This window comes from Serinus canaria, chromosome 3 (genome assembly GCF_022539315.1).
Source record: "Serinus canaria isolate serCan28SL12 chromosome 3, serCan2020, whole genome shotgun sequence".
Taxonomy (NCBI): domain Eukaryota; kingdom Metazoa; phylum Chordata; class Aves; order Passeriformes; family Fringillidae; genus Serinus; species Serinus canaria.
Window position 1 is genome coordinate 102,178,801 of NC_066316.1, and position 24,682 is coordinate 102,203,482.

Sequence of the window (24,682 nt, forward strand, 5' to 3'; positions counted from 1 at the left end):
ACATATTCTTCAGTGATTAAAACTTCTGTGATTAATGAAAAAGAAATGTGATAAAATTTTAATTTATTAATGCTCTTATATACCATAACACGTAATAAAATGAATCCTCTCTGCAGAGCAATAGAGTCTTAAGGGAATAACAGTAAACACAATCAGAGAGAAATGTATTCTCTTAGGATCCCCCCTCTCCTTAGTCTTCACCACTGAGGACTCTTATAAGACTAAAAAATTGTTACCACAACAAGAACACATCTGCAGAGTAAGTATTTGTGTTGCCTCTAAAAAACAGGTTGTTGAATTATTCTCCTTAAAATATATGATGAATTCTAAAAACACTCACCACCACGAAATCTTCCCCCAAAACAGAGGAGAATTTTATGCAATGTTTGTGCATGATTTTTTTCAAGCTAAAATTGATGAGGAAAATAATTGTCAGAAATAGTTATGAAACAGATTTTTTCCCCCTAATCCTGCAGTTAGTGGTGGTGGTGATGATGATGATGATGATGATGATGATGATGATGATGTTTTAGAGTACTTTTTCTTAGTGAAAAGTTTCGAAAAGTTTGGCAAAAGTGCAGAAAATACTTTACATCGTGTCAAAATTTGTAATGAAGGAATAAACCTCCCCGATCATTATCGGCAATTTTCAAAACGACACCACTGAAACAGACAAAATGTTTAATCGTGGAACGCTGTCGCAGCCGTGCTTTCGAGTTACACTGGAAGCTGGCCTGGCTTCCCATTGCCCTCTGACTTTAACTCGGACAGAACTAGCAGACAACTACTCGGGGCATAACACGGAAAACAAATTACTTCCCCCTGCAGCGTGCGGAGGACACTCCGCATCTCAAGCTGCAGCGCCAGCTAATCAAGCCGCGTATGTGCCACTTCAGCACACGGGCTGGGAATCGATGGCAGATCAATCCCTCGGCGCTGACAGCTCAGCGCGCAGTGCCGGCCCCGCCGCCGCTCAAAAGCGGGACGGGGCGAGCCCCGCAGCCCAGAGCGCGGCACGGGCGGCAGGGCCGGCACTCGCTCCGCGCCGCCGCAGCAGCCCCGGGCGGGAGGCGGCCGGCCCAGCCCCTCCGCCTCGGCAGCATCGCCCCTCCGCACGGGCGGCCCCCTCCGCGCCTCGCCCGAGCCTCGGGAGAGCGGGGACTGCCTGGGCGTGCCTGGTAGGTGGCGACGCGGGGCAGCGGCGCGGCCGGGTCCGCACGCGTGCTCCGGGCGCGGGGTCCGGGCGGGTGCGGGACTGCCCCGGGGAACCGAGCGGGTGCGGGACTGCCCCGGGGAACCGAGCGGGACGTCCCCGGGCGCGGGGCGAGACGCCGGGGGTGCTGTGCGGGATCGACGGGCGAAGTGCGGGAACGCTCCTGGAGAGAAGAGGAAACCGTGGGGGTGGGACTCCGCCACCGAGCAGGATCCCCGGGGCGTGGAGCGGGACTTGTGGGGAGCACCGACCGCCCCGGCGTGAGTGGACCGGGACCCCCCGGAGGCAAGGCGGCACCGCTCGGGCGCGGTGCGGAACCACGGGGAGCGGAGCGGGGCCCCCGAGGGAGCTGCGGGACCGCAGGGGCGCACCATGCCCGACCCGCTGCACGCCGCGACGGGAGCGGGGCCGGGGGATGCCCGGGGCCGGGGAGGGGACTCGGCTGAGCCCGCCTGCCGCCGCCTGCCTTCCCCTCCCACCTCGGGCGGCCCCGCGGAGCTGGCGGAGCGCATTGGGGCGGCCGGCGGCGGCCGCGGCTCCAGGTAGGCAGCGCTGCCCCGGCTGCGGCGGGGCGGCCCCGGGGGAGCGGCTGCGGCTCGGAGGGGACAGCGCGGAGTCCGGCGCGGTGTCTTCTCCTTGCGTTTTGCGGGGCAAACAGTCGGGGGAGGAAGAGGAGGAGGAGGAAGAATGCACAGGAAACCACCTGGGGAGGGGGAGCCTCGGCGCGTTGGCTGCCCCGCCGAAGTCTTGCCCCGAAGCTCCGGCTCGGGACGTGCAGCCCCTCTGCGGGGAGGCGGCTCCGGAGCGGGGGCGCGGGCACCGCTCTGGCCCTCGGAGGGGACGCGTCCTGCCCGCATCTCCGCGGCTGCTTTGTAATGGCCTCCGCGGGAGAGGATCAATAGCGATGCCTCTGAGTCCTTTCGCATTGCACAGCTCTGCCTTGTCTGTTAGAAACTCGTTTAGGTTAAAAAGTAAGTTAGATTTAAGCAGCCGTGAATGGCTACAGTAGCTTCTGTGGCTAAGGAAACGTGGGAGAAGTTTCCTCACTGTGCGCGTCTGGTTTAAAGTAGACTTTACTAAGTTGGGGATGGTCAACGAGATTTTAGAACTAAATGGATTTTGAAGGAACTTTCTCTTTTTATGAATGACTTTTTAAATGTGCATGTGTAGGACAGCGAAAATTCTCTCTGCTTATTTTCTGGGTTTTCTTGCCTGCGAGATCACTATGTACTATTTTTCATCTGCCTAATGCAAAGCACAGCTGCTGGTTATTCTGAGAGCTGGACTCAGTGTGTCTGCTGGGCAAGGTAGACCTCAAGATCTGAGCAGCGGCAGTGTATTGATTCCATTAGTGGAATTTACAGATCTGCCGACAGATTCCTTTTAACACAGTCGCTTTTCCCAGAATTAAAGTTCTCCTCCGAGCGCCTGTCCCTGGTCTAGGCCAATAGATGGCACAAGGAGCTCAAGCTGCCGTCCTGAGGGGACAGAGGGAGCAGGCATGCCTTTTGCAGGGGAGCCAGGAGTTTCAGAGGGGGTGTACGAGTCAAGTTCTGGGTGTCTGACTTGGGATACCTGGGGCAGATCTCATTTTCAGAGACATGTCCTGGACCACTCATTCTTACTTTCTTCAGTCAAAACTGCAGCATTTCCCAAAGTCTTTCTCTCCTCGAATCAGTTAGGGTTAAATAAACTACAGTGTTGGTAGGAATTGATCTGAGTTCATACCCTGAGCCACGAAGTAGAGGTGACTTTTCAACTTTTCATGATGTATTTAATATCTGCTGCTGGGGGGAAGCTGCCCAGTGCAGCAGTAGTCATTTGGGGGGATGAAAGACAATTATAAGGCTTGTTAGGAAGAAACTTTTTAGTTTCTGTATCTGAATTTCTGCTGAGATAGCACTGTGGGTAGACAAAAATAATTTTATGTTCTGAAATTGTGTAAATTAATTAAATACAGGTAGGTAGCTAAATGATGATAAAAGAACTTCAATTGACAGTAGTCATACCTAGTTGTCATACCTAGTTTTTACAAGGGTGCTTCTTAGCTGTAGATTTCAAAACGGTTTTCTTTAAAAAGAGGCACAGTATCATTAGATTTTATTTCAATTTCAGGAGTTAAAGTAGGGGGAAGGTCTAGAAATAATATCAGATTTCCTAAATCATGGTTCTTTACTTGTCTGTTAGATCTACTTTATACTGTCTGGACAGATTTAAGATGGTCTTGCAATTAAAAAAAGAGTAAATCTATATGTATTCGTAGCAGAGGACATTAAAGCTCTTTTTTTAGAGACCTTCTTCCTTGTCTGTAGATGTCTATGTCTTGTTACCTGTCTCAGCACTACGGCAACCCACAGAAGTTGCAGCAGCCTTTCAACTTCCTATTTGTGAGTGTGGGCAAAAGAAAATCAATAATCAGCTTTCAGCTGAGCTGATACAAACTGCAGTCGGACCCCTGGAATTGTTCCTGGGACAGGTGAGGTCAGATGTTTCACTAGAATGTCCTTTGTAGACACAGGGAGGTCCTGAAGGAGGAGCAGTTCTTTGCTCAACCTCTCTAGGACTTAGCAACTTGCCCAGGGCAAGAAGAATAAAAGCACCTTAAACCTGAAAAAATGATGAATTGGTGTTTGGCCACTTGTATCACCTCAGCTGTGCAATTACAGCCACAGGCAGGATAAAATCAACTGCTCACACTCAGTGCCAAGACCACTCAGCCTCAGTGCAAAACAAGTTCTGCAGTGACTGAGCCGAGCTGCAGAGGCACCTTAAACCTGCCTGGAGAGTGAGGCACTGAGCTTCCTGCACTCAGCACCAGTGCCTCTGCCAGAGGTCTGCCTTTTGCTCTGGCTGGGCCCTGGCCAGGCTGGTGTTGGACACGTGTCCTGCTGTGTCCTGCTGTGTCCTGTCCTGCCCTGTCCTGCCTCACTGCTGGGGTGGCTCCAGACCGCTGCCACCACTGCCATGGCTGCTGGTATCCCTGTCCTGCCAGCCGGGCAGGCTGAGCCCACATCTCTCAGGTGAAATAAGTGCTGATTAGCAGGGAGGGTGTGTGAAAGGGAGGGTCTGGTGTGAGTTGGTCAGAGCAGTCTGTATCCTGTCAGGCAATATCTGTATGAGCAGCCTGACCTTCAGCCTGGTTACTGAAAACAGGTCGAGACCGTGCTTTTGGTCTTACCTCCTGGAACCCCTGTCCAAGCCCATTTTGCAGCATGCCTCCTGTCCAAACACTCTTGATTTAAGGAACTTGTTTACTTCCTATTGGGGCACATATATTAAAGAGATCTGCCCAAGGCTAATGACTCGAAACAAGGCTCAAGTCTCTAAACTCGCATCAATATCTGCCTTGCAAATTTTCAGTTGTGGGACATCTGCCAAGGACACATAGAGATCATGAATAAATAAAATGTACTCCACTAATCTGTGGATATTTTCTTTTTATGTTGCCTTTGCCCCATCCCTTTGTTTTTATTTCTTGTTCTTCATTTATTTTTTTATTTTTATTAAGCCTTGCCTTTTAATTTATGGCATCATCTTATTTTCTTCCTGTGTTGCCTCTTCACTTTCTGAGGGGGAAGGCACCCCAAGGAAACCAGGCAGGATGCTGTCATTGACGTTGCCTGGTTCTGTGTGGAGGACCAAATTCCCAGCTGACTGAAACTGTCCTTGACCTGTTCCAGACAATGGTTCTGCACCAGTTAATGCCAGGGGATCGTCTGCTTCAGTATGCTACCTCAGTATGTTGCTCCATTCTTTACCATTTTTTTCTTTTTTATACCTCATTTCCTTCTGGTCCTTTTCATTTTCCCATATTTTACTGATGCTTCTTTCCTTATTACTGTACTTTCCATTTTATGTGAATGTGTTCTGCTCTTCTTGTCTCATTCATATTGTACCTGACATCCTAAGAGCAGTGTGTCAAACTGCTGTCATCTGTCATTTGTGGATAACTGGCTCGTTTTTCTTGCAAGGGTGTTCTCTATGTGACAGTTGCTTGTAATGGTTTTCTTTTGTTTTTTCATTCTGTTTTAAAGGAGATGACTTCTAGAATATTTATCTTTCTTGCAGGGGGAGATGATATTGACTGTGTTGGTCCTTAGTTTCTGAGGGAGCTCATTCCACAGTAATTTTCAAGAGACATTTGTTTTCTGGCAGGATGAGCTTTATGATTTGTATTAGAAGGTCCCGTTGTGGTCACTGTTCTTGTTCTGCTTGCTTTGCTGCACATTTGGGGCCATTTGCTGTGTTACAGGTAAAGCCTGAGACCTCGATTTTCGTGCATTTTGAGCAAAGACCTCAGGTAAGTCTGGAGTAAACATGTTGGTCTCTGTGTGCTGGTAATGTTGGTATAAAGGTTAGGAAGGGTTCACTCATTTTGCCCTCTCTAAATTGCTTCTGTCCCTGCTGTCTGTCTGCTGGGTATTCCTGATGTCCCTAGTCATAGCATGAATTTCTGTTCTCCTTTCTTTTATCCACAAACTCTCCAGCTCATCTTCTTGCCCTTCACACTAAGGTATCTTACCCATTTTGCCTTCCCATCCCTGACAGGTGAGTGGGGACTGAGGTAAGGGGTCTTGGTGTACCAGCTCTCATAGCTGCTGAGGAATTTCTGGGAGGGGGCTCCAGGAGAGGCCACTACAGCTCAGCCCTTCAGACTGCCTTTGGTTCAGAGCAGCCACCTGCCCTGGCTGCAGACATCAGCCTGACTTTGGCTTGCTCAGTGTCTGTTGCCATCTCCTCCAGGCAGGTTTGTGTCTTAAAGGTTGATCTTGGACAGGCAGAGCTGCTGGGCTGTGAACCCAGAACCAATCCACGGGCAGACGGTGGCAGATGGGCAGCCTGGCACCATCCTCACCTGTGCCAGCAGCAGCAAGAGATGCAGTTGTCCCTTCTGACCTTGGGAGGTATTGGGGTGCACCTGTGCAGCTGGAGCTGTGTGTGCTCTGAACAGGATAAAGGCTAAGAAATTAACTTCTCTTTTTTTCATTTTTTTGAGTTTTTTTGGTCTTACAAGCCTGTCAGTAAAAACCAGCAAAGGCCACATGGACAAAATGGAAGTGGATGGTTTAAGGAGGACAGGTTATTTATGATCTGAGGCAGAATTTTGCTTCCTCCTTTTTCTTCCTTTTTTGCATTTTTGTCCTTTGTTCATCACCTTGGACAAGCAGTTTAGATGCCAGCTGATACCTTAAAATCTGGTTGATTCTTTCACATGTTTAATCATTCTAGCTCAGTGCTACTCTAATGACTGGCTCAGAGCTCAGCTTGTGCAGAGGATTGCTTGTCTTCTCCTCAAAGCAATGGCAGACTTCATGGACTTGGGAATGTTGAAGTAGAACACGTTGACTTGCTACATGACATTGAGAAGGTCACATCTCAAGTCTCAGGTGCAGCTTCCAAAGCATGGAGCTCAAGGCATCTGCCTCACAGCCCTTAATAAAGTGCTGTGAGATTTATGGACAAAAACTATCTTGTACATCAGTCTTAGTATTGGCAATTTTGTGCCCCATATACAGTTTCATATTCTCTGTTTTTTTGTTTTAGCCTAACAAATTGACTGTAAATAAGTACAGGCATGTTACCTGTGGGAGGCAGATAATCAGCTCAGGAAAAATCTATAACAGCTTTGGTTTGCATGGAGGAGTTACAACACAGCCTGTTTAGTTTCATAAAAATTGGAAGCGCTTCTGATTGCTCTGCCATGCTCTTTGCTTCTCTTCTACCTGCTCTCCTTCAGCAGACAAGAGCTGTTGCTGCTTCCCCTGGTGTTAACTGCTGTGGAGGCTTCAGCTCTAAAACCTTTTTGCTCCCATGGTGGTGTGTGTTACAGGGAGCCAAGGGGGTTCTCACTCCTGGCTTCAGTGAGAGAGGGATCACCCTCATAGCTTGTGAGATGCAATTATAAATATGCACTATCAATTTTGTGGACAATTGTTGTCAATCAGTATGTTTCAAACAGGGGTAGTGGAAGACTGTGTATATGGAAGACTGGGTATGGGGCAAAGAAGACTACTTTTTATTGAAGGCTTTATCATATATATATATATATATATATATATATATATATATATATATGATTCTTCAGTTATTTCAGTCAGTTACTGCTGATTTAATTAGGTTACGATTCCAAAGCTGCTTGGTAATTTTATGAACTCCATTTATTGCCCGTTGAGAGAAGAGCAAATAGAGCCATAAGTTAGGTTTTCATTTTGAAAACAGCTCACTCATTACTGCAGCACAAATGTAAATCAGTCCTCCATGGTTTAGCTGTAGCTAGTGACAAGCATTGAATGATGGTTTCAGCATGACATTTTAGGGGCAGACACCTTTTCCCTTGAATAAGCTGCTGGAAATGATGCTGCCTTGTATATTCTTCTTAAGCTGAGAAGATCTGTGTGTCTTCCTGTCCAGTGCAACGTTTGCTCTGAAAAGGGCAGCCAGCATAGATCAATACTGCTCTTTTAATTCACCCATGAAATTGGTAACAGCTTGAGCTGGACAAGGGGGATAGAATGAGTTCTTGGTGGTATTTTAGCTCAGTGCTATTAGTCTGGAAACAGTAATGGTGTTTATGTTCTCATTGTAAGCTGTTCTTTTCAGGGAGTCATGATTTTGTTTTACAGTTTGCTGGATGTTAGGCCAGGCAGAGAAAAATTTTTCCCACTTATTTTGAATAATTTGTTACAATGACAGAAAAGAACAAAACAAAGGGAAAATTAGCTCATAGCATGTTTGGTGCTCAAATGAGAGTTATTGTGGATTCACATTGAAACCTGTGAACCTTGAAAGTAAGAAAGGCTTAATCTGCAAGCACTTGCTGCTGCTGGGGAAGTGCTTGTTCCTGGCTCTCTGGGATGCTCCATCCATTTCCTGACCATGAAGCCAGTCCTTTCTGAGGTCTTCTGTAACTCCTATAGCCTAAGAAGACTGAAACACATCCCCTGCCTATCTCGTCCTTGGAGCTGAGCAAAAGCCCTGGTTTGAGGCAATACCCAAGCACAGTTTTATTCATTAGCTTGTAAGAAGTCCAATGTGACTTGAAAAATCTCCTTTTGTTTGTAGATATTCAACTCTGTCTGAAAACTTTGGACTCTGGAAAATTTGGACTGAGTCTCAGCTGACACCTCTAAAAGCTCCTGGCCCTGAGACTTGGGTCTTAGGCAATCAGACATGTTCTCTTAGATAAGTATTATGAATTTCAGATGATATCAAGGGTTTATATATTCAGATACTAAGTCTGAGGGCTGTGGTAAAACTGCCTCACAAATGAGTGAGAGGCAGAAGTTGTCATTTTTCTCTTCAGAGTTTTACTGAGCACACACTGAAGTACCTCATTCAAAAGTAGACAGAAAGAAAAAAATATAATTTCAAGTATCTTCTTTTTCTTCTAGAGAGCTTTAGATGAGCACTGCCCTTAAGGCGAGACAAGTTTTTGCTTACAGCAATGTTCAGTGGTGATTTGCTTCCAGCAGCAGCTTACAAAGGGAAACTACCAACAACACCCAAATCAGTTTTGCTCTTAGTTTCTTCCAATGCACTGCATATGCTTAATTAACTCCAATTCTTTCTTGGGAGACATGTAGTTAGGATCTCAGATCTTCCTCTGGACCTCTTGGTGTGTGGTGCCTTCACATTCCTGGGGGCTTGTTGTTGGAGTTTATGTAGCTGAAGTTTAGTCCAGGCAAAAACCTAAGAAATCCCTTGTCCTGTTAAAGTCTTCCACAAAACATCTCCTAATTTTGTGGGATTAGGATTTATGCAGCCACACACCTTCATTTTTCCCTCTCTGGACATTTATGTGGGTCATTTTAAAAGTTATAAAAATATATTTGTAAAAGGAAGGTGGGAGAAGTAAGAAGAGAAAGGGCTGGATTGTGACTTCTGAAGTTTCTTCTAATCTGGTTTGGCTTTATATCTGTTCCAAACTTTCTGCCACTGGAAAACAATAGAGAAAATGGCACCAGAGTAACTTTATAAGGTCTGCCTTTGAGTTGATTGAATGGCTGTATTGTTATGGGCTGTGCAAACACATGTACCAGCCAGAATCCTGCCCACACACACAGCCCCCCCAGTCCCTTACAAATTGTGCCAGTGTGTGATATTACTTTGCAGATGTAAATCCAGGTGAGGATGTCTACTCAGCACTTCTGAAAAAATAATGGGTAATAATACTGACAACTGCTGAAATGAGTTGCACTGGTTAGGACTGATACTTATTTTGTTAAAAAACTGACTTGCTGGCTATTCCTTTTTGTGTGCAATGGCAATGCCTCAGCTTCTGTGAATATTCAGTTGAACAGTGGTGCAGTGATGCAGTTCTGTGTCTTAGCCTGTCATGCACTCGGCTCACACATTTTCTGGCAAATGTCCTTTCTTGCTGAATGCTTTGTGGGCACAGCCTGGCTGAAATAAACAGGGAAAGCACCTTGGTTTTTTAAGGACTGAAAAAAAGGGCTGTCAGCATCCTGGAGCAGCTCCACCTGAGATGAAGTAGCCCCATCCAGCATTTTGGGGGGCTGACTGAATGGAAGGCAGCTCTCTAGAGCAGGACACGGGCATTGGGGTAGGCAATTGGGGTAGGCAGCATGCAGAGCTCAAGTGGGCACTGTGCCCTCACAGTGAGGACCAGCTGCCTCCTGGGCTTTGTCAGCAAGGCTGGAGCACAGGAGGTGCTAGAGCAGGTCCCCAGAAGGAGTCACTGAACCCAGATTGGAGCAGAAGAGTGTCTAACCAGGCTTTAGGAGAAATATTTTCCCCATAAGAGGGGTCCGGCTGGACCAGGTTACCAGACAGTTTGGGAAATTTTGGAGATGTTAAAAAAATCCAATTGGCCCTGAGCAGCTTTCTTTCACTGAGCCAGCTTTGACACTGGGTGGGACAAGATGACCTCCAAAGGATCTTTTCACTACAAATTAATTTGCTATGCTGCCTGGAAAGTCAAGAGTGGTGTAACCAAACAATGTCCCACGTAGGAGCAGTGAGCAAGTACCAAAATCTGAGTGCTCCAAGAATTGGGGGGCTTCTGAAGGCCTCATTGTGGGTAAGGTTTGCAGTGTGGCTCTGAACCCTGTGTCCCTTGCAGATATTTTTTCCAGCTGCCTTCACATATCCTTCCTTAGCCTGTGGCCTCAATTCGTGCATATTAGTACATTGTAAAAGTGACTTGGATGCTTTGAAAGTGAATGTTGGATCACAGCAGACTGCAGAACTTGTATGTAAGTGAGATTTGGAGCTCTGCTTCAGAGTTGTCTGGGGTCAAGAGAATTTATATTGAACAGTACTGACTGCTTTAGTGAGATTAGCATGCTGCAAACTCAAGTGTTTTTACCGATTTTCAGTTGAAGGTTTCACTCAGAATATTCACAATAAAAATTGCTTGTGTTCTTGTTGCCTAAGAGACTCTGAATATCTGGGAGAACTTCACTGTGGTCAAGAAAACCTTTGTTTATCTCTGAAATTAATAGAATATTTTCAAAACATAAAAAAATAAATACAATGTAACTTTATCTACTTAGACTGCCAAGTAAAATTAAATATATATCAAAGGAAGGACCTGACTTGTGGAGAATCTGTAGATAGTCTGTTTCTGCTGTCCATTCTCAGTGACTCCATCCCATTCCAAATCTGGACATGTATACATCCATTGGCCCAGACTGCACCACAGTGTGCTTAAGTAGATGATAGGAAGATAATTTTGGGAGAACAAGGGCATTCAAGCACTGGACCAGATTCCACAACCTCTCTGGAGAGGCTTTATCGTGGGACATGAAATAAACATCTGCCAAAATGGGTCTAGAAGTAGCTGATCCTGCCTTGAGGGGGGGAGAAGCTGAATTGTGTTACTCTTCAAGGTCCATTCTGAGCCTGTTTTCTATATTCAGTAGTATGTTACTAATGTAAACATCTTATTTCTAAATAAATTAAAAAGACTCCTGCAAATGGGCTGAGGTCACCCAGAGCAGTATTGCAGCAAGAGAACTTTTTTGTTCAAGCACCTTATCCCAAAGCCAGGACTTTACAGAATAAAGGGATAATGGATTTAAAATGTGTAGCCAGGTGAGTGCAGCTGAATTTCCCTTTTAGCTCTGCTGCTCCTGTGGCTGCTGCTAGTGAAGGTGTTGCTGGTAGCACAGACAGGACTGGTTTAGGGTCTCCTTACAGTTTTTACTGCTGTAATGTGTTGCAGCATAATCCTGGTGTTTATGTTATTGTTCTCTTCCCAGTTTGAGGAGGAAAAGTCCTACTTTATGTGGTGCATAGATTTTAGATTGTTCAGAACAGCTTTTTCACCCAGTGAAATTGACTGTTGTGATTGGATTTGTGTCCTTTAAAAATATTACCTTGCTTCCAGAAATAAAAATAAAAAAAAGTAAAGAATTTAGGAGTGGGAAGAGATAATCTGAGAGCAGAAATGATCAGCAGCTCTGCCATCTGTCCTAGGAATAGGAGGACAGGTCCTCAGACTCCAAAGTGAGAAATGAGGATCACTAGTTTTACTTTGCAGTCAGAAAATGTAGGATGGACAAACAAACGGAAGATTTTGAGTATCAGATCAATCTTCCTGGCAATGAGAACACTCTGTACCCCTTCCACATGAGAGAAGAATATTCTGAATTGCACCAAGGTCAGAATTCCTTTCCTAAATGTGGAAGAGTTATAGCACTATGTGGATATAATTTGCCACTGTGCTTGTGAACCATTAACTCTCTCCTTAAAAACTCAGGAAAGTCTTCAATAGCTCATAGAACTGTGTATTAGAAAAAAGATATTATGTCTAATTGTTCATCCCTTTAAGTTAGACCTGGAGGAGTTGTGGTGGATAGATGGGGCAGTTTCTCACCTCTGCCATCACAGCCCTTTAATACAACCATGGACATAGAAACTGCACTGTAAATAGAGGAATGGTCTTTAGATTTTCTATGCTAGATAAATATTGTTGTTTTTGTTGTTTTTTATTAGCTGAACTGTCAGAATGCATTTGACTGCTGGCTCTGGGCCCACATGTCTCAGGGTACCAGTACCTGGAGTGGTGTGTGATGGTTTTTGGGGAGACTGAAGGAGGTAATGGTGAGAGAGGGATGTGGGCTTGTTTGTGGGGAGCTGATCTGCTGTGTGACTTCAGGGACACTGCTCTCTGTGTCTGGGATTATTTTCCTTGCTTAGGTAGGTAACCTTTCAAAATCAAACAACATTTATAAGTGAATTACAGTTTCACCGAGGATCTTTTTAGATTCTAGTCTAATTGATGATGGAGAATGCAGAATTATTTTTAAGAAGTATATTGATATATTTTTAGTCTGTATCATTTTTTTCCTATATGGAAGTGTTTGATGTTGGGATCATGTATCAAATATTTTTGACAACTAATTACCCCAGTAAGTGTAACAATAGGATTTTATATTCATTGTGATCACTGGAGGAGTACTTGAAAGGGAAAAAATGGAGAACTCAGTGGAAAATGGGGTACAAAAAAATTATCTGGGGAAGGGATCCATACAAATTGTGCTTGTTACAGAGGTACCTAGACCTACCAGTTGCAATGTCCACTTCAGATAGTACTTTGTGTTTTGAGGCTTTGCACTTGATGGGTGCCATTAATACGACCTGTCAAACAAGATTATTGCCAAAATAACCTGGAGAGAAACAATTTATTTTACCATCAACCACAGCATTGCTGACCTCCTTCTAACAATGCCTTTGGTGTCTTCTCAAATATTTCTGTGAACTTCAGCCCTTGGGATGATAGAACACAAGGAAGTGCTTGGTGTGGTCAGCTGTCTGTCTGGGCTGGCTGTGGGACAGGTTTGGTAACTGCAGAATTCTAGCTGTGCTTCAGTGGTGGGGATTTACAGGTTGGTTTTCAAGGCAGCACATTTTAATCTGTCACTTCCACTTAGTTGCGGATAATGATCTTTTAATTTATGTGAACAGAATATAAATTGCAGAGCCTTTGGGAATGTTGCAAGGTGCAAGCCTTGTTAACTCTCATAATGTGTGTTATCTCCAGGGCCTTTTCAAGACAGAGAGAGAATAATTTTATTTTTTTTTTTACTTTAATCATTTTACAAGGTGACATTCTGATAACTGGGTGGTATTAGGTGTTGCTACTTGTTCTTTATGTGTATGAGAAAGGAGTTCAGATCACGTACTGCATTCCCAAGAAGCTTCTGTCATGTGTAGGCTACAGCTGGTGTGTTTTCCCTTGCCCCTTTCTCATAGCCAACCCTTGGCATATCCTCTCATCCTCCTAGTGGAAATAGCAGAATTTCACTTTGGGAGGATTCATTTTACGTTGTATGAGTCCCATGAAAGTTACACACCTTATAGCACTACTCACAGAGGCTGCTTATCTAGTCATGACAGAGGTGGACCCCACCTCTAGGGATTCACCCCCAAAAACCTGTGCCTGGCTGAGTGGTGGGAACCATGGGCTGGAGATGCTTCTTCTATTCTTGCTTGTGTTATTTTACTCTCAGTTGTAACAGCTTTATTTCTTCCTTATCAGTCTTTTCGAGGAGGTGATTTTTTTTTAGCCCCCTATATTTGAAGACCTTTTTTTCGACAGGTATGAATATTTAAATAAAATGGTAAGAAAACTTAAATAATTTTACATTTGAATGTCAGTAGTGCTTCTAACAGCTATAATTGTTTGCAAATGATGAGCATCTCTTTCTGATCTTCATTGTATTGCAAAATTGCACAAACATTTGGCACACACTCAGTTTCTGGAACAGCCTGGTGAATTGTACTGGGGTGAACATACCCAAGTAGGCTTACATGGGAGCAGCATCAGAACAAAATTCAACTCAAACTGTATTTACCTGAGGTCTTCTGGAAGGTTGTACTTAATCAATTTCATAAGAAATGTAGTTGCATAATTCTATTATTTTCATGGCATTTTAATGTAATAATCTGGATAAAGGATGATACTGCCTTTGGAATACAAAAGAAAAAAAAATTACAGCTGAGAAAATAATTTAGCTGATTAATTTATCCACTTTGCCTCACAGAGTGTCCGTAACCACAAAGTGGTTTCTTCAGGTGGTCTTGCTGTTTGTGCTAGATGACTTTTTAAAGTTCATAGTCTGTGAATGACTTTACAATTAACTTAACTGTGTCAAGTATTACAACTAGTTGAATGTTGCAGCTTACATCACAGTGAAAGAGGCTGTGCCTATAGTACCTTACGTTTTTCCAGGCTTAATTAAGTGTGCTAAAGCACTTATTACTGCCCAGCTGACAGACAACAACTTAAGTCATGCTAACTGGATTTCAGTCCAAATCCCTAATTGTGATTGATCAAGTGAATTATACATGCATTTAAATGTTTTTCTCTGCTCAGTGAGTCAGAAAATGTAGACAGTACTTCTAGGTGGTGCATTAGACAAGTATTTGCCCTATGATGAGTGGAGAAATTCAAACACTTAAAAAATCAGTGAAATGTTGATTCTGAGCTGAAGGTTGTTATGGTTTGTTATCCACAGCATTTTAGAAGTACTTGGGTGTCAAAACCTGCACGTGTGTAGCTTGGATGATTGGTGGAAGCTCTTAACTGTCGGGAAATTAGCAGATGTAACAGCCCAGGTGTTTGCATCATTAGGAGACAAAATCTGCTTCCTGGGCATGGCTGAGTGTGAAAGATTCTTTAGAGGGAATTTACTCAGCTGAGTTTCCTGAGTTTGGAACTCTAAAATGGAAATATACCAAGATCATCACATTCCTTGGGGAAAAAATGTTTTTGAGCTCTGGAAATACTTAGTAGAGTTACCAGGAATTGCGTGTTCTTTCAGGTTCACATCAGTGTTACATCCCTTGTGACTTCGCTGTGAGCAGGACTAGACCCTTTAATTAATGCCCTTCAACTTAGAGGAAACCATGCTAAAATGTGAACTTAATCTTGGGAGGTTTATGGAGTGTAACTTAGGGGAGGCTAAGACAACATAGCCATGAAGGAAGTTGGTAGAAAATCTGTAGGTATGTGCTCTCCTTGAGTGTTTTAAGTAGCAGAGCACAACCATTGTAAACCAGTTCAACTTCCTTTCTATTGTGCCTGGATAATCACAGATTAATGCTTACAAAAGATGAAACTGCCCCAGTTTGGAGTTACCAGTAGTCAAGGTGGTACCATGCTCAAAATTCAACACATCAAAAAAATGTTCTGAAGCTTGTGGTGTAGGACCTCACAGAGAACGAGGACTTTGTGTAGATACTATGCAAAACATAACTGGGAAAGAGGAACTTTGCTGACAAATAAGTGTGTAGTATGGGGATCCATGTGGTCACTAAAAATCTCTCAGTGGTTTGTTCCAGAGGAGGTTGGAAACCACAGCACTTTGGGATGTATTACACATCTGTGGCATAGCTGTCTCCAAGGGACTGGATCTGCAAACTGTCTCCGTGACTCCTCTTTTGAGAGCTTTAGGGATTTCACAGCGTGCTAAAAGCCCAGAAATTTGCAACTCCCCTTCCAAGACAATGGGCCCGTGGCCTCCCCAGCAATGTGTGACTGCAGAAGCACTGGCTAGAGCCCATCTCCAAATGGGACTGGGAAGATCCTGTCATTCTGTTTTTTATTCTAAAGTTGGTATCCTTTTCACACAGCTTTCCTTATGACTGGCTTTTATTTAGCCCTCAAGCTTAACATTTGGAACTTCTATTTGTTGGGGTTTTTTTTCGTTATCTTGGAAAATAATGTTCATTCTTCCAGTTACCATCTTTCTTCTGTGTCTTGTTTCATTTTCGATTCTATATGAATTCTTAGCCAATAGCTCCTTGAAACAGCTGAAGGAATTAAAGCAAACAAGTAACTAACATCTGTTATGTGTTTATTTGTTCTCTCATACTCTCTCCAGGGCAAGAATTGTGTGATTTGGAATGGTTTCCAGTTTATTATGTTATCTATCTTTGTAGAAGGTCAGAGAGGTTAATGTTGCACTTCAAGTTGAGATTTGCAAAGTTTGTGGTAGTTTTGTGTTCTTAGGATGTTCATGACACAGGCCTTGGCACTCCAGGAAAATATCATTTCCAGCTGAGCAGTTTTACCCTTGAGGAAGAAAAGTTTCCTGAGTGAGTGAAGGGTTTCCTTGAGTAGAGAGCACGTTGTGCTGAGACAGAAGTTGCCATCTATGGTCATTGCCCTGTAGCTTGAGTCCCTTGTTAAAGTTGTTCTGATAGTAACTGGCTGAACAATGTCCTGGTCCATGGCTCAGGAGTCAGAGTCTCTGCAAGTCAAACAGATTCTCCAGGTGATCAAGCTCCTCTTGACACAGTTATTGTGAATCTTTCCTGTACATTCTTTCTGTAGTGTAAAAATCACTTAAAAGTAGTAACATTAAGCAGGTTCTGGTCCATCTTACTAAGCAAGATCCACTTTCTGTCTGTATCTTGCACAAATGATGACTACAGTACCCTCAAAATAAAGTAGTAAGATATTGCCCACTGAATTTATTACACAGAGCAATTTCATGGAGGAGCCATTATGAATATAATCTGCATCATCAATTTGGTTTATATTGCTGTCTCAACCGTAAGTCAGTCTGGTGTACTAAGAATTTGCTGAGCACTAAGTTCTTGCCTTAGTTATTTCTGAGTAAAACTTGCTTTGTATTTGTCATTATTTGTCATGATCAAAAGTGCCCCCAGACAGGAAGGTAATGGCTTTAGGCTGAAGGAGGGTGGATTTAGATTGGATATTAGGAAGGAGTTCTTTGCTGTGGGCCTGGTGAGACACTGGCACAGGTTGCCCAGAGAAGCTGTGGATGTTTCATCCTACTTCATCCAGAATTGTTCAGGGTTGGGGTGGATGGACCTCTGAGCAGCCTGGTCTAGTGGAAGGTGTCCCTGGCCCTGTCAGAGAGGGTGGGAATGAGATGATCTTTAAGGTCCCTTCTGACCCTCACCATTCTATTGGTCTGTGACTCTATGATCTGAGATCTTGCCTGGTTTTTATAGTGCTCAATTACACTGCCAGGGTTCTCATGTTAATGAGTTGCTAGAAGTGAAGATTTTATTGACTAAAATGAATCAATAACTAGAGGTTTCTTGGGTCTTAATATACTTTGACTTCCAGTCACCCCAGTCCAGATTTATGGTTTTTTTTTATTATTTATAGTGCTATAAAACAGAGCTTGGCTCTAGATCATGAGTGAAGTGTGGTGATGTTTATCAGATGAGTCTTGCTGGCCTTCTTCTGTGAGGAGAGATCAATGGTCTTATTTGACCTCTTAATGATTCCTAAAAACTGAAGCCTTGGGAAGTGCCTGGAGCAAATGTGTCTTACAACCATTCTATTAGCTAGCAAATACCTGCCTTCAAACTAAATCTAAAGGTGCAAAATCATTTCAGTGTTGTCATGATTTAATCTCAACTGGCAGCTCAACCCCATGCTCACCCACCCTCTGTGGGATGGGGCAGGGAACCAGAGAGGTAAAAGGAGAAAACTTGTGGGTTGAGATAAAAAGCATTTAATGGGTAAAGCAAAAGTGGAGCAAAACAAGGAATTCATTGCCCCCTTTCCATGGGCAGGCATGTGCCCAGCCATCCCCAGGAAGGCAGGGCTCCATCCCATTTAATGGTGACTTGGGGAGACAAACACCATCACTCTGAGTGTCACCTCTCTTTCCCTCTTCTTCCCCCAGCTCTACATGCTGAGCATGACACCATAAGATGTCATCTCTTAGGACAGGAGAATTTTGATACTATCTAATCACATTTCAAATTAATTAATTTCTGTACTAAATTGAAATAAATTAGGTCAGTGTACATCAATTAATGTTTAAGTGTCAGAGATCAAAAACATTTGCTTTCCTCATGATCTAAAGTTACATATAATCTGATGGCAAGTGTAAGAACTGCCAGTTTTGGCTTCACAACAGCTTCTCCTTGGAAGGAAAGCAAGAAAGCCGTTCTTTAAAAGTTAACTTGCTCACTAGTAGCTTTAACTGCCTTTTGAATTCATTTCAGCTGAATTTATAGTAAAATACAGAAACATTTAACTGCCCTTCTGTCCATCTGCAGGTGTCCATGGTTAGTTGTTCAGGAAGAATTACTGTGGAAGTTCCATCTCTGGAAAGCTCCGTTTCCAGAGATGACATTTCCATCTCCTCAGCATTACTGTAGTGGTTACAGCTATGCTGTGGCAGAATAGGAATTGCTTCTGGACTTGTCCAAGGTTGTAAGAGGGTTGTGACACTTCAGGTGAGTAGGAAGACAGATAGAAAAATACCTGAGGGAGTGCAGATTCCCAAATAGGTACTACAGCATTCTGAAGTCAGAAAATCTTCAAAAAGCAGTTGTGATATGTTTTCAAGAGCACAGAGCACTGAAATGTGGATTACCCTAGAAGTGAATGAATTGTCAGCAAAAGTAATTGCTGCCCACATTCAAGCAAATAATATTGGAACTAGTAGATTATAAATTGCAACGTCATATAAATAATTACAACACAGCTGAAACTGTAATTGAGAGAAACCTGCTCAAAAGTTTTATCCTAAATGTTTTAATTGATTGACAAGTTTTGTCTTTAAAGATTTTTTTCATAATTGAAGTACATGGATTTCGTGACTGTTTATTTCAGTGTGGTAGTAAACCAGAGACTGATTTGCAGATGAATTTGGCAGTCTTCCTTCACCCTGGTAAAAAGGACACCTAAACCAGAACCTACTGCTTTCAAATTTGCTAAAGCTGTAAACCAAACTAATTTAAAGCTGTAAACCAAACTAATTTAAAACTACACCTGTGAAATGCTGAATAAGGGTATTCCTAATTTTATTTCTTTTTTTGTTTGTTTTGTTACAGCATTTCACAGTACCCAGAGATGGAGAAAAGAATGTGTCACAAGAGCAAAACTGAATTAAATGCTCTAACAATATCTTATGTTCTTTTCAGGTTCTATGTAATCTCATTGGGCAACAGCAGTGGAACTCGTCTGTCCAAAATGGTTTATGGTGAATTTTTCCGCAGACCTGGCAAAGATGCAGAACTTATCAATTTGAATGTGGGTGGCTTTAAGCAATCAGTGGATCAAAGCACCTTGCTCAGATTTCCCCATACCAGACTTGGAAAACTTCTCAAATGCCATTCAGAAGAGGCTATTCTAGAGCTGTGTGATGATTATAGTGTGGCAGACAAGGAATATTACTTTGACAGGAATCCTTCCTTGTTCCGGTATGTTCTGAACTTTTACTATACGGGCAAACTTCACGTTATGGAAGAACTTTGTGTCTTTTCCTTCTGCCAGGAAATAGAGTACTGGGGGATAAATGAGCTGTTTATTGATTCCTGCTGCAGCAATCGGTACCAAGAACGGAAAGAGGAAGGTCCTGAAAAAGACTGGGATCAGAAGAGCAACGACAGTATGGACTCCTCCAATGAAGAGTCATCCATATTTGACAAAGAGCTAGAAAAGTTTGATAATCTGTGTTTTGGTGAAATAAGAAAGAAGATCTGGGTCAGGATGGAAAATCCTGCATACTGCTTGTCTGCCAAGTTAATTGCCGTGTCATCCCTGAGTGTTGTTCTGGCATCAATTGTGGCCATGTGCATTCATAGCATGCCAGAATTTCAAAGGCTGGATGCCAATGACAGGGAGATTGGAGACCCTGTGCTGGAAGCTGTGGAGATTACATGCATCATCTGGTTTACTGCTGAGCTAGTGATCAGGCTTTTCACTGCTCCAAGTCAGAAGAAGTTCTGGAAGAAACCACTGAACATCATTGATTTTGTCTCTATTATCCCATTTTATGCCACGCTGGCTGTGGACACGAAGGAAGAAGAGAGTGAAGATATTGAGAACATGGGGAAGGTGGTTCAGATCCTGCGGTTAATGAGGATATTTCGCATCCTGAAACTGGCCAGGCACTCCGTGGGACTGCGGTCTTTGGGCGCCACTTTGAGACACAGCTACCAAGAAGTTGGGCTTCTGCTTTTGTTTCTGTCAGTTGGGATTTCTATCTTTTCGGTGCTTGTCTACTCCGTGGAGAAAGATGATGACTCATCAGAACTGCAGAGCATCCCTATTTGCTGGTGGTGGGCAACCATCAGCATGACCACTGTTGGTTATGGGGACACTTACCCGGTCACGCTTGCTGGAAAGCTGCTCGGCACCCTCTGCATTATCTGTGGGATTCTGGTGGTAGCACTTCCAATCACCATCATTTTCAATAAGTTTTCTAAGTACTACCAAAAGCAGAAAGCTATTGATAGAGACCAGTGCAACAATGATCGCAAGGAGAAAAGCAATGACCTACCCTATTTTAACATTAGGGATATTTATGCAAAAAAGATGCACTCCTTCATTTCCAGCCTTTCTTCAGTAGGAATTGTAGTCAGCGACCAAGAGTCAACAGATGCCTCCAGTATCCAAGATATGGAGGATGTTTATAACACAGTATCTTTAGAGAATGGTACAGGAAAATGAGTTGAATCATGTTCGTTTCTCTTTATTTCTCTTCTGGTTCTTGGTAAATGTGGACTGACAAACTTCAGTGAATTCATTAAGAGCAGTTGATTCTCAGGGTACTTAAATCTCAGCCATATTTGGACATTCTTTGCTCTGAGGATGCCATAAAAGCTTCATTGTTTATATGAGGCTTTAAAATATGCCTCATACAGTGGTTTAGTTTTTACACAACTAGTGTTATGCATTTTGGGGACAAAAAGCTGGGAAAAGAATTTTACATGTGAGATAAGTGGGGTTGTTTTTTGTTTTGTGGGTATTGTTTGATTTGTTCATTGTTTTTTCCCCTGCAGCATTCTTATATCTTGCACAGAATTAGCTTTTATAATTTGCTGCTCTTCAGATAGAGTTGTATTAAAAATTTGTAAGAACAATTGCACAAGTTAGTGAAGTTTTCACCTGCAAATACATTAGATAAATGAAGTAATCATGTACATGTAAAACTGTGTTCACTAACACATTTATGTAATTTTAGAGTTGGGAACCCATTTCCTAAGTTCGGGCAGAAAATATATTGGTACATATTGTTTTTACTCCATGGAAGCATAATATTTATTAATTTCTTTCCAAAAGCACAATACATTTTTAGTTTGTTAAAATAAATTATTCCCATTGTGCCTGTATTTTTCCTAGGATCCAGCCATGGCCAAGCTCTATCAGGTACTAAAGGTTTTTAGTCATAAGTCCCAGGATGAAGTACAAGCAGGACAGGAGCTTTTTGTTCCATTTAGCCACTTTTCCTGCTGTTGTGACCCTGAGCAATTCTGGTGCCTGGAGGGGATCCTGCTGTGGTTAAGGCCACCCCAGTAGCTTCCCCAGGGACTGATTTGTGGGCACCAAAGCAAGCATCTGTGGTGGTCTTCAGAGGTCACTGCTCCCCAGGGCCAGCAGAGCTGCCCCTTGCTGGGGGCTGCTGCCTCAGTGGTAGGAGCAGTGGGAGCAGCAGCTCGGTGCTGTTCTGGGTCTCTGTCCAGGGCTGAAGTGCCAAGCAGTGGAGATGGGAGGACATGGACATGCTCTTCTCAGCCATGTGTTGCCCATCAGAGATGTAGGGTGGGAATTGCACCTGGGCATCTGTATTGGAACTATTTCAGCTCATTTTTGTAAAGCTCATCTGCTGGTGGTGGCAGCTTTCCTGGTGTGTGCTATGTGCTGGAGCAGTGCTCATTGCTTGGCAGAGTCCTGCAGCTCTGTGCATTCCCCTCCTCTCCAGGGGTTTCTTAAGCAGCCAGCCAGCTCTGCTCTGTTTCAAGCAGTGCTGAGAAGCTCAAGGACCTTAGAGTGTCATGAGGACCATGTAGTCCATAGTGTTTTGAACACTCATTTGCTTTCATTTGTCTAGTGACTAAATCAGATGCTGGGCAACAGAGAATCGAAGACACTGTGATGTCAATATTTGCCTTGAAAAGAGGTTTGACTATTTTATTTTTTTAAATATTGTTGGATCAAATATAGAAGCCTGTACTGAACTTCTATTCAAGAAGATCAAGCTCCATAGGAATTGACTTCAGAACTGAGTAAGATGCCAGAAAATGACTTGATTTTGGCCACTGCAGGAACTTGATTTTTCATGTATCTGCCAGATTTTCTATTGCAAAATGCATTAAGTAAGTAATTGAGGTGCACTTAAATTTGCTGAGGAGCAGAGCTCTAACCTGTTCCTGAGATGGAGAAGCAAGAAAACAGGATCAACCCATACATTGTAAAGATGTGTCTCTCAGGACTGCTGTGCATCAGTATAGTTATGTGAAACTTAAAGATAATATTTTGAGCTTTGGAGGAACCTCAAAATTTGGTTTGTTACTTGCTGACTGTTGTAAGGGTATGTGATGCTTCACAGACAATTAAAGATAATTCTTCCCATAGTTCTTGTAGGAATAGTAAAAGGCAAAGTTAGCCTAAATGTGATTTGTTCTTGCTGAACAACTAACATTAAAAAGATGCAATGATACAAAATACTAAATATGTATGTTCATGTGAATCTAATAGGAACCAGCAGAATAACAGCAAAAAAGTTACTGTCCAAAGAAAATCTCTTGGTGGTGTCCATGTAAAGATATATTTATATACATCTATCTTACATTGCCACTGAAGATCAAAAGCAATGAAAATACTGTAATGCAACAAAACCTGCAAGAAATTGCATTAAATAGTTGAAAAAATGCTACTGAAAAATTTAGTTTTGTGTATCAGGCATTACTCAAGGATCCCAGAATATACAACTTTGTAGATTAAATTTTATGACTGGCAATTTGTCCTAAAATGGATAACCTTTTGATTGATCTCATGAATCAGTCTTAAGGCTGTTACACTTTTTAAGTGCTCTGACTTTATGCATTGATGTAGCTTGCAGCAAAGTGAGATATCTTTGGGAACACATCAGAAGGTGAAGTACATATCCATATATCATTTTGTGTACACTGTTTTGATTTCTGTGATGAAATCCTGGCCTTTTTCAAATCAACTGTATCTTAAAAATGGCTTTCTTGTGTCCTTACCCCTTGCTGGAATAAATCCAGAACCTTGGTTTCACACAGGTGTGACTGGGAGCAGGATGTGAGCTGTGCTTCATGCCAAAAATATTCCTCTCAAGGCAGAACTGCAGTGCTGTGACATGCACTGGTGCTAGGCAGTGCCAGAAGGAAGCAGATGAGAGCAAAGACTGAGGTACTGCACATTCCAGGGGGCTGTTTCTTATTGAATTTGTCTTCTTCCTTGGTCTACAGTGGCATATTGTTGATTTGTGATATCAGTGTCAACAGGAGTATATTGGATACTGTTTTCCCTGAACTACATTTTTTTGCTTTAAAAATGCTTCCTAAATTCTCACCACCCAGCTGCTCTATTTCAGACACCAAAGCACAGAGAAGATTTCCATTGAGACTTGCATCCCTTTTGGTATGGGAGAGATTTGTTCATTTTTATACAAAACAATATACTGGCATGTTGTTGCTTTCTTTGTTTTGATGCCAAACTCTTCCCTTTTGATATCCAGTATTTCCACAGGAGCATTCACTTTTGCCTGGCTTTCCCTAGTGTATAAAGGGAAGGCAGCACTGCACTGCATTGCAGCTCTCTTTGAGAGGCTTCCAGCTGGCAGGGGTATCACCCACTGCCCACAGCTCCTGCCTTGCTGGGGGCAGGCCCTGGCATTGTCACTGCTTCTTGGGGTATGCTAGTAGAGGAAAAAAAAATCACTGTAAAGGAATTAGAAAAGAGAAATGGGAGAAGGCAGGAAGCAATCAGTCAGTAGGAGTGGTGGAGAAGCATGAGAGGACCTCAGAAGAAAGGTCCTTATTTTTACAGACAGGGTCCTTATTTTTTCACTTATTTCCTGGTTTTATGTTTTTTTCACCAGTGCTTTTCTCCCCTTTCCTTCCTTCTCCCTTCTGTCCCCTCCTGCTCCTACCCTGGCCCCCCTTCCCAACCAGCCTGTAATCCAGCAGCCTGTTTATGTCCAAAAATGAGGGTCTTTCTGAATCCAGAAAGGCATGTTCAATCCACCAGACAGCAGCAAGCAGAACTTAGCAGGATGTAATTAGTAAGCAGAGGCACTGCTTTTTGTGAGAAGAGTCAGGGTGTTGCTCAGATTGTGGAACATAAGTGTGGGGTAAATAAACATCACATTTGTGTCAGGCCTGCAAATGAAATACCACTTATGGTTTAGGTAGAAATTCGCAGTCCACAACCTGCTTCTGAAGGGAAGGGGAGGGGCAGGCACTGATCTCTTCACTCTGGTGACAGTGGCAGGACCGGGGGAAATGGCCTGAAGCGGTGTCAGGGCAGGTTTAGGCTGGGTATCAGAAAAAGGTTTTTCACCCAGAGCGTGGTTGGGCACTGAACAGGCTCCCCAGTGGGTAGTGGTCACAGCACCAATGCTGACAGAGCTCAAGAAGCATTTGGACAGTGCCTTTGGACACAGGGTGTGATAACTGGAGTGTCCTGTGCTGGGGCAGGAGTTGGGCTTCACTATCTTTGTGCGTCCCTTCCAGCTCAGCTGATTCTGTGATTCT

At 43.3% G+C, this 24,682-nt stretch overlaps 1 protein-coding gene across 3 annotated transcripts; it reads left to right on the forward strand.

The window, feature by feature from the left end:
* Positions 1 to 1,069: 1,069 nt before the first annotated feature.
* Positions 1,070 to 21,198, forward strand: KCNS3 (potassium voltage-gated channel modifier subfamily S member 3). 3 transcript variants are annotated; one of them, XM_050972910.1, is made up of 3 exons: positions 1,706 to 1,755; positions 18,230 to 18,409; positions 19,100 to 21,198. In XM_050972910.1, the coding sequence occupies exon 3, from the start codon at positions 19,149 to 19,151 to the stop codon at positions 20,628 to 20,630; it is 1,482 nt and encodes a 493-aa protein (XP_050828867.1). In that variant the 5' UTR covers positions 1,706 to 1,755; positions 18,230 to 18,409; positions 19,100 to 19,148; the 3' UTR covers positions 20,631 to 21,198. The 3 variants fall into 3 exon arrangements, with proteins under 3 accessions (XP_030092357.1, XP_050828868.1, XP_050828867.1); XM_030236497.2 differs by lacking the exons at positions 1,706 to 1,755; positions 18,230 to 18,409 and adding an exon at positions 1,070 to 1,178; XM_050972911.1 differs by lacking the exon at positions 18,230 to 18,409 and having other exon boundaries at positions 1,694 to 1,755.
* The last annotated feature ends 3,484 nt before the right edge of the window (positions 21,199 to 24,682 follow it).

Coding starts and splice junctions, on each gene's coding strand:
- KCNS3 (XM_030236497.2), top strand. CDS start 19,149: ATGGTTTATGGTGAATTTTTCCGCAGACCTGGCAAAGATGCAGAACTT.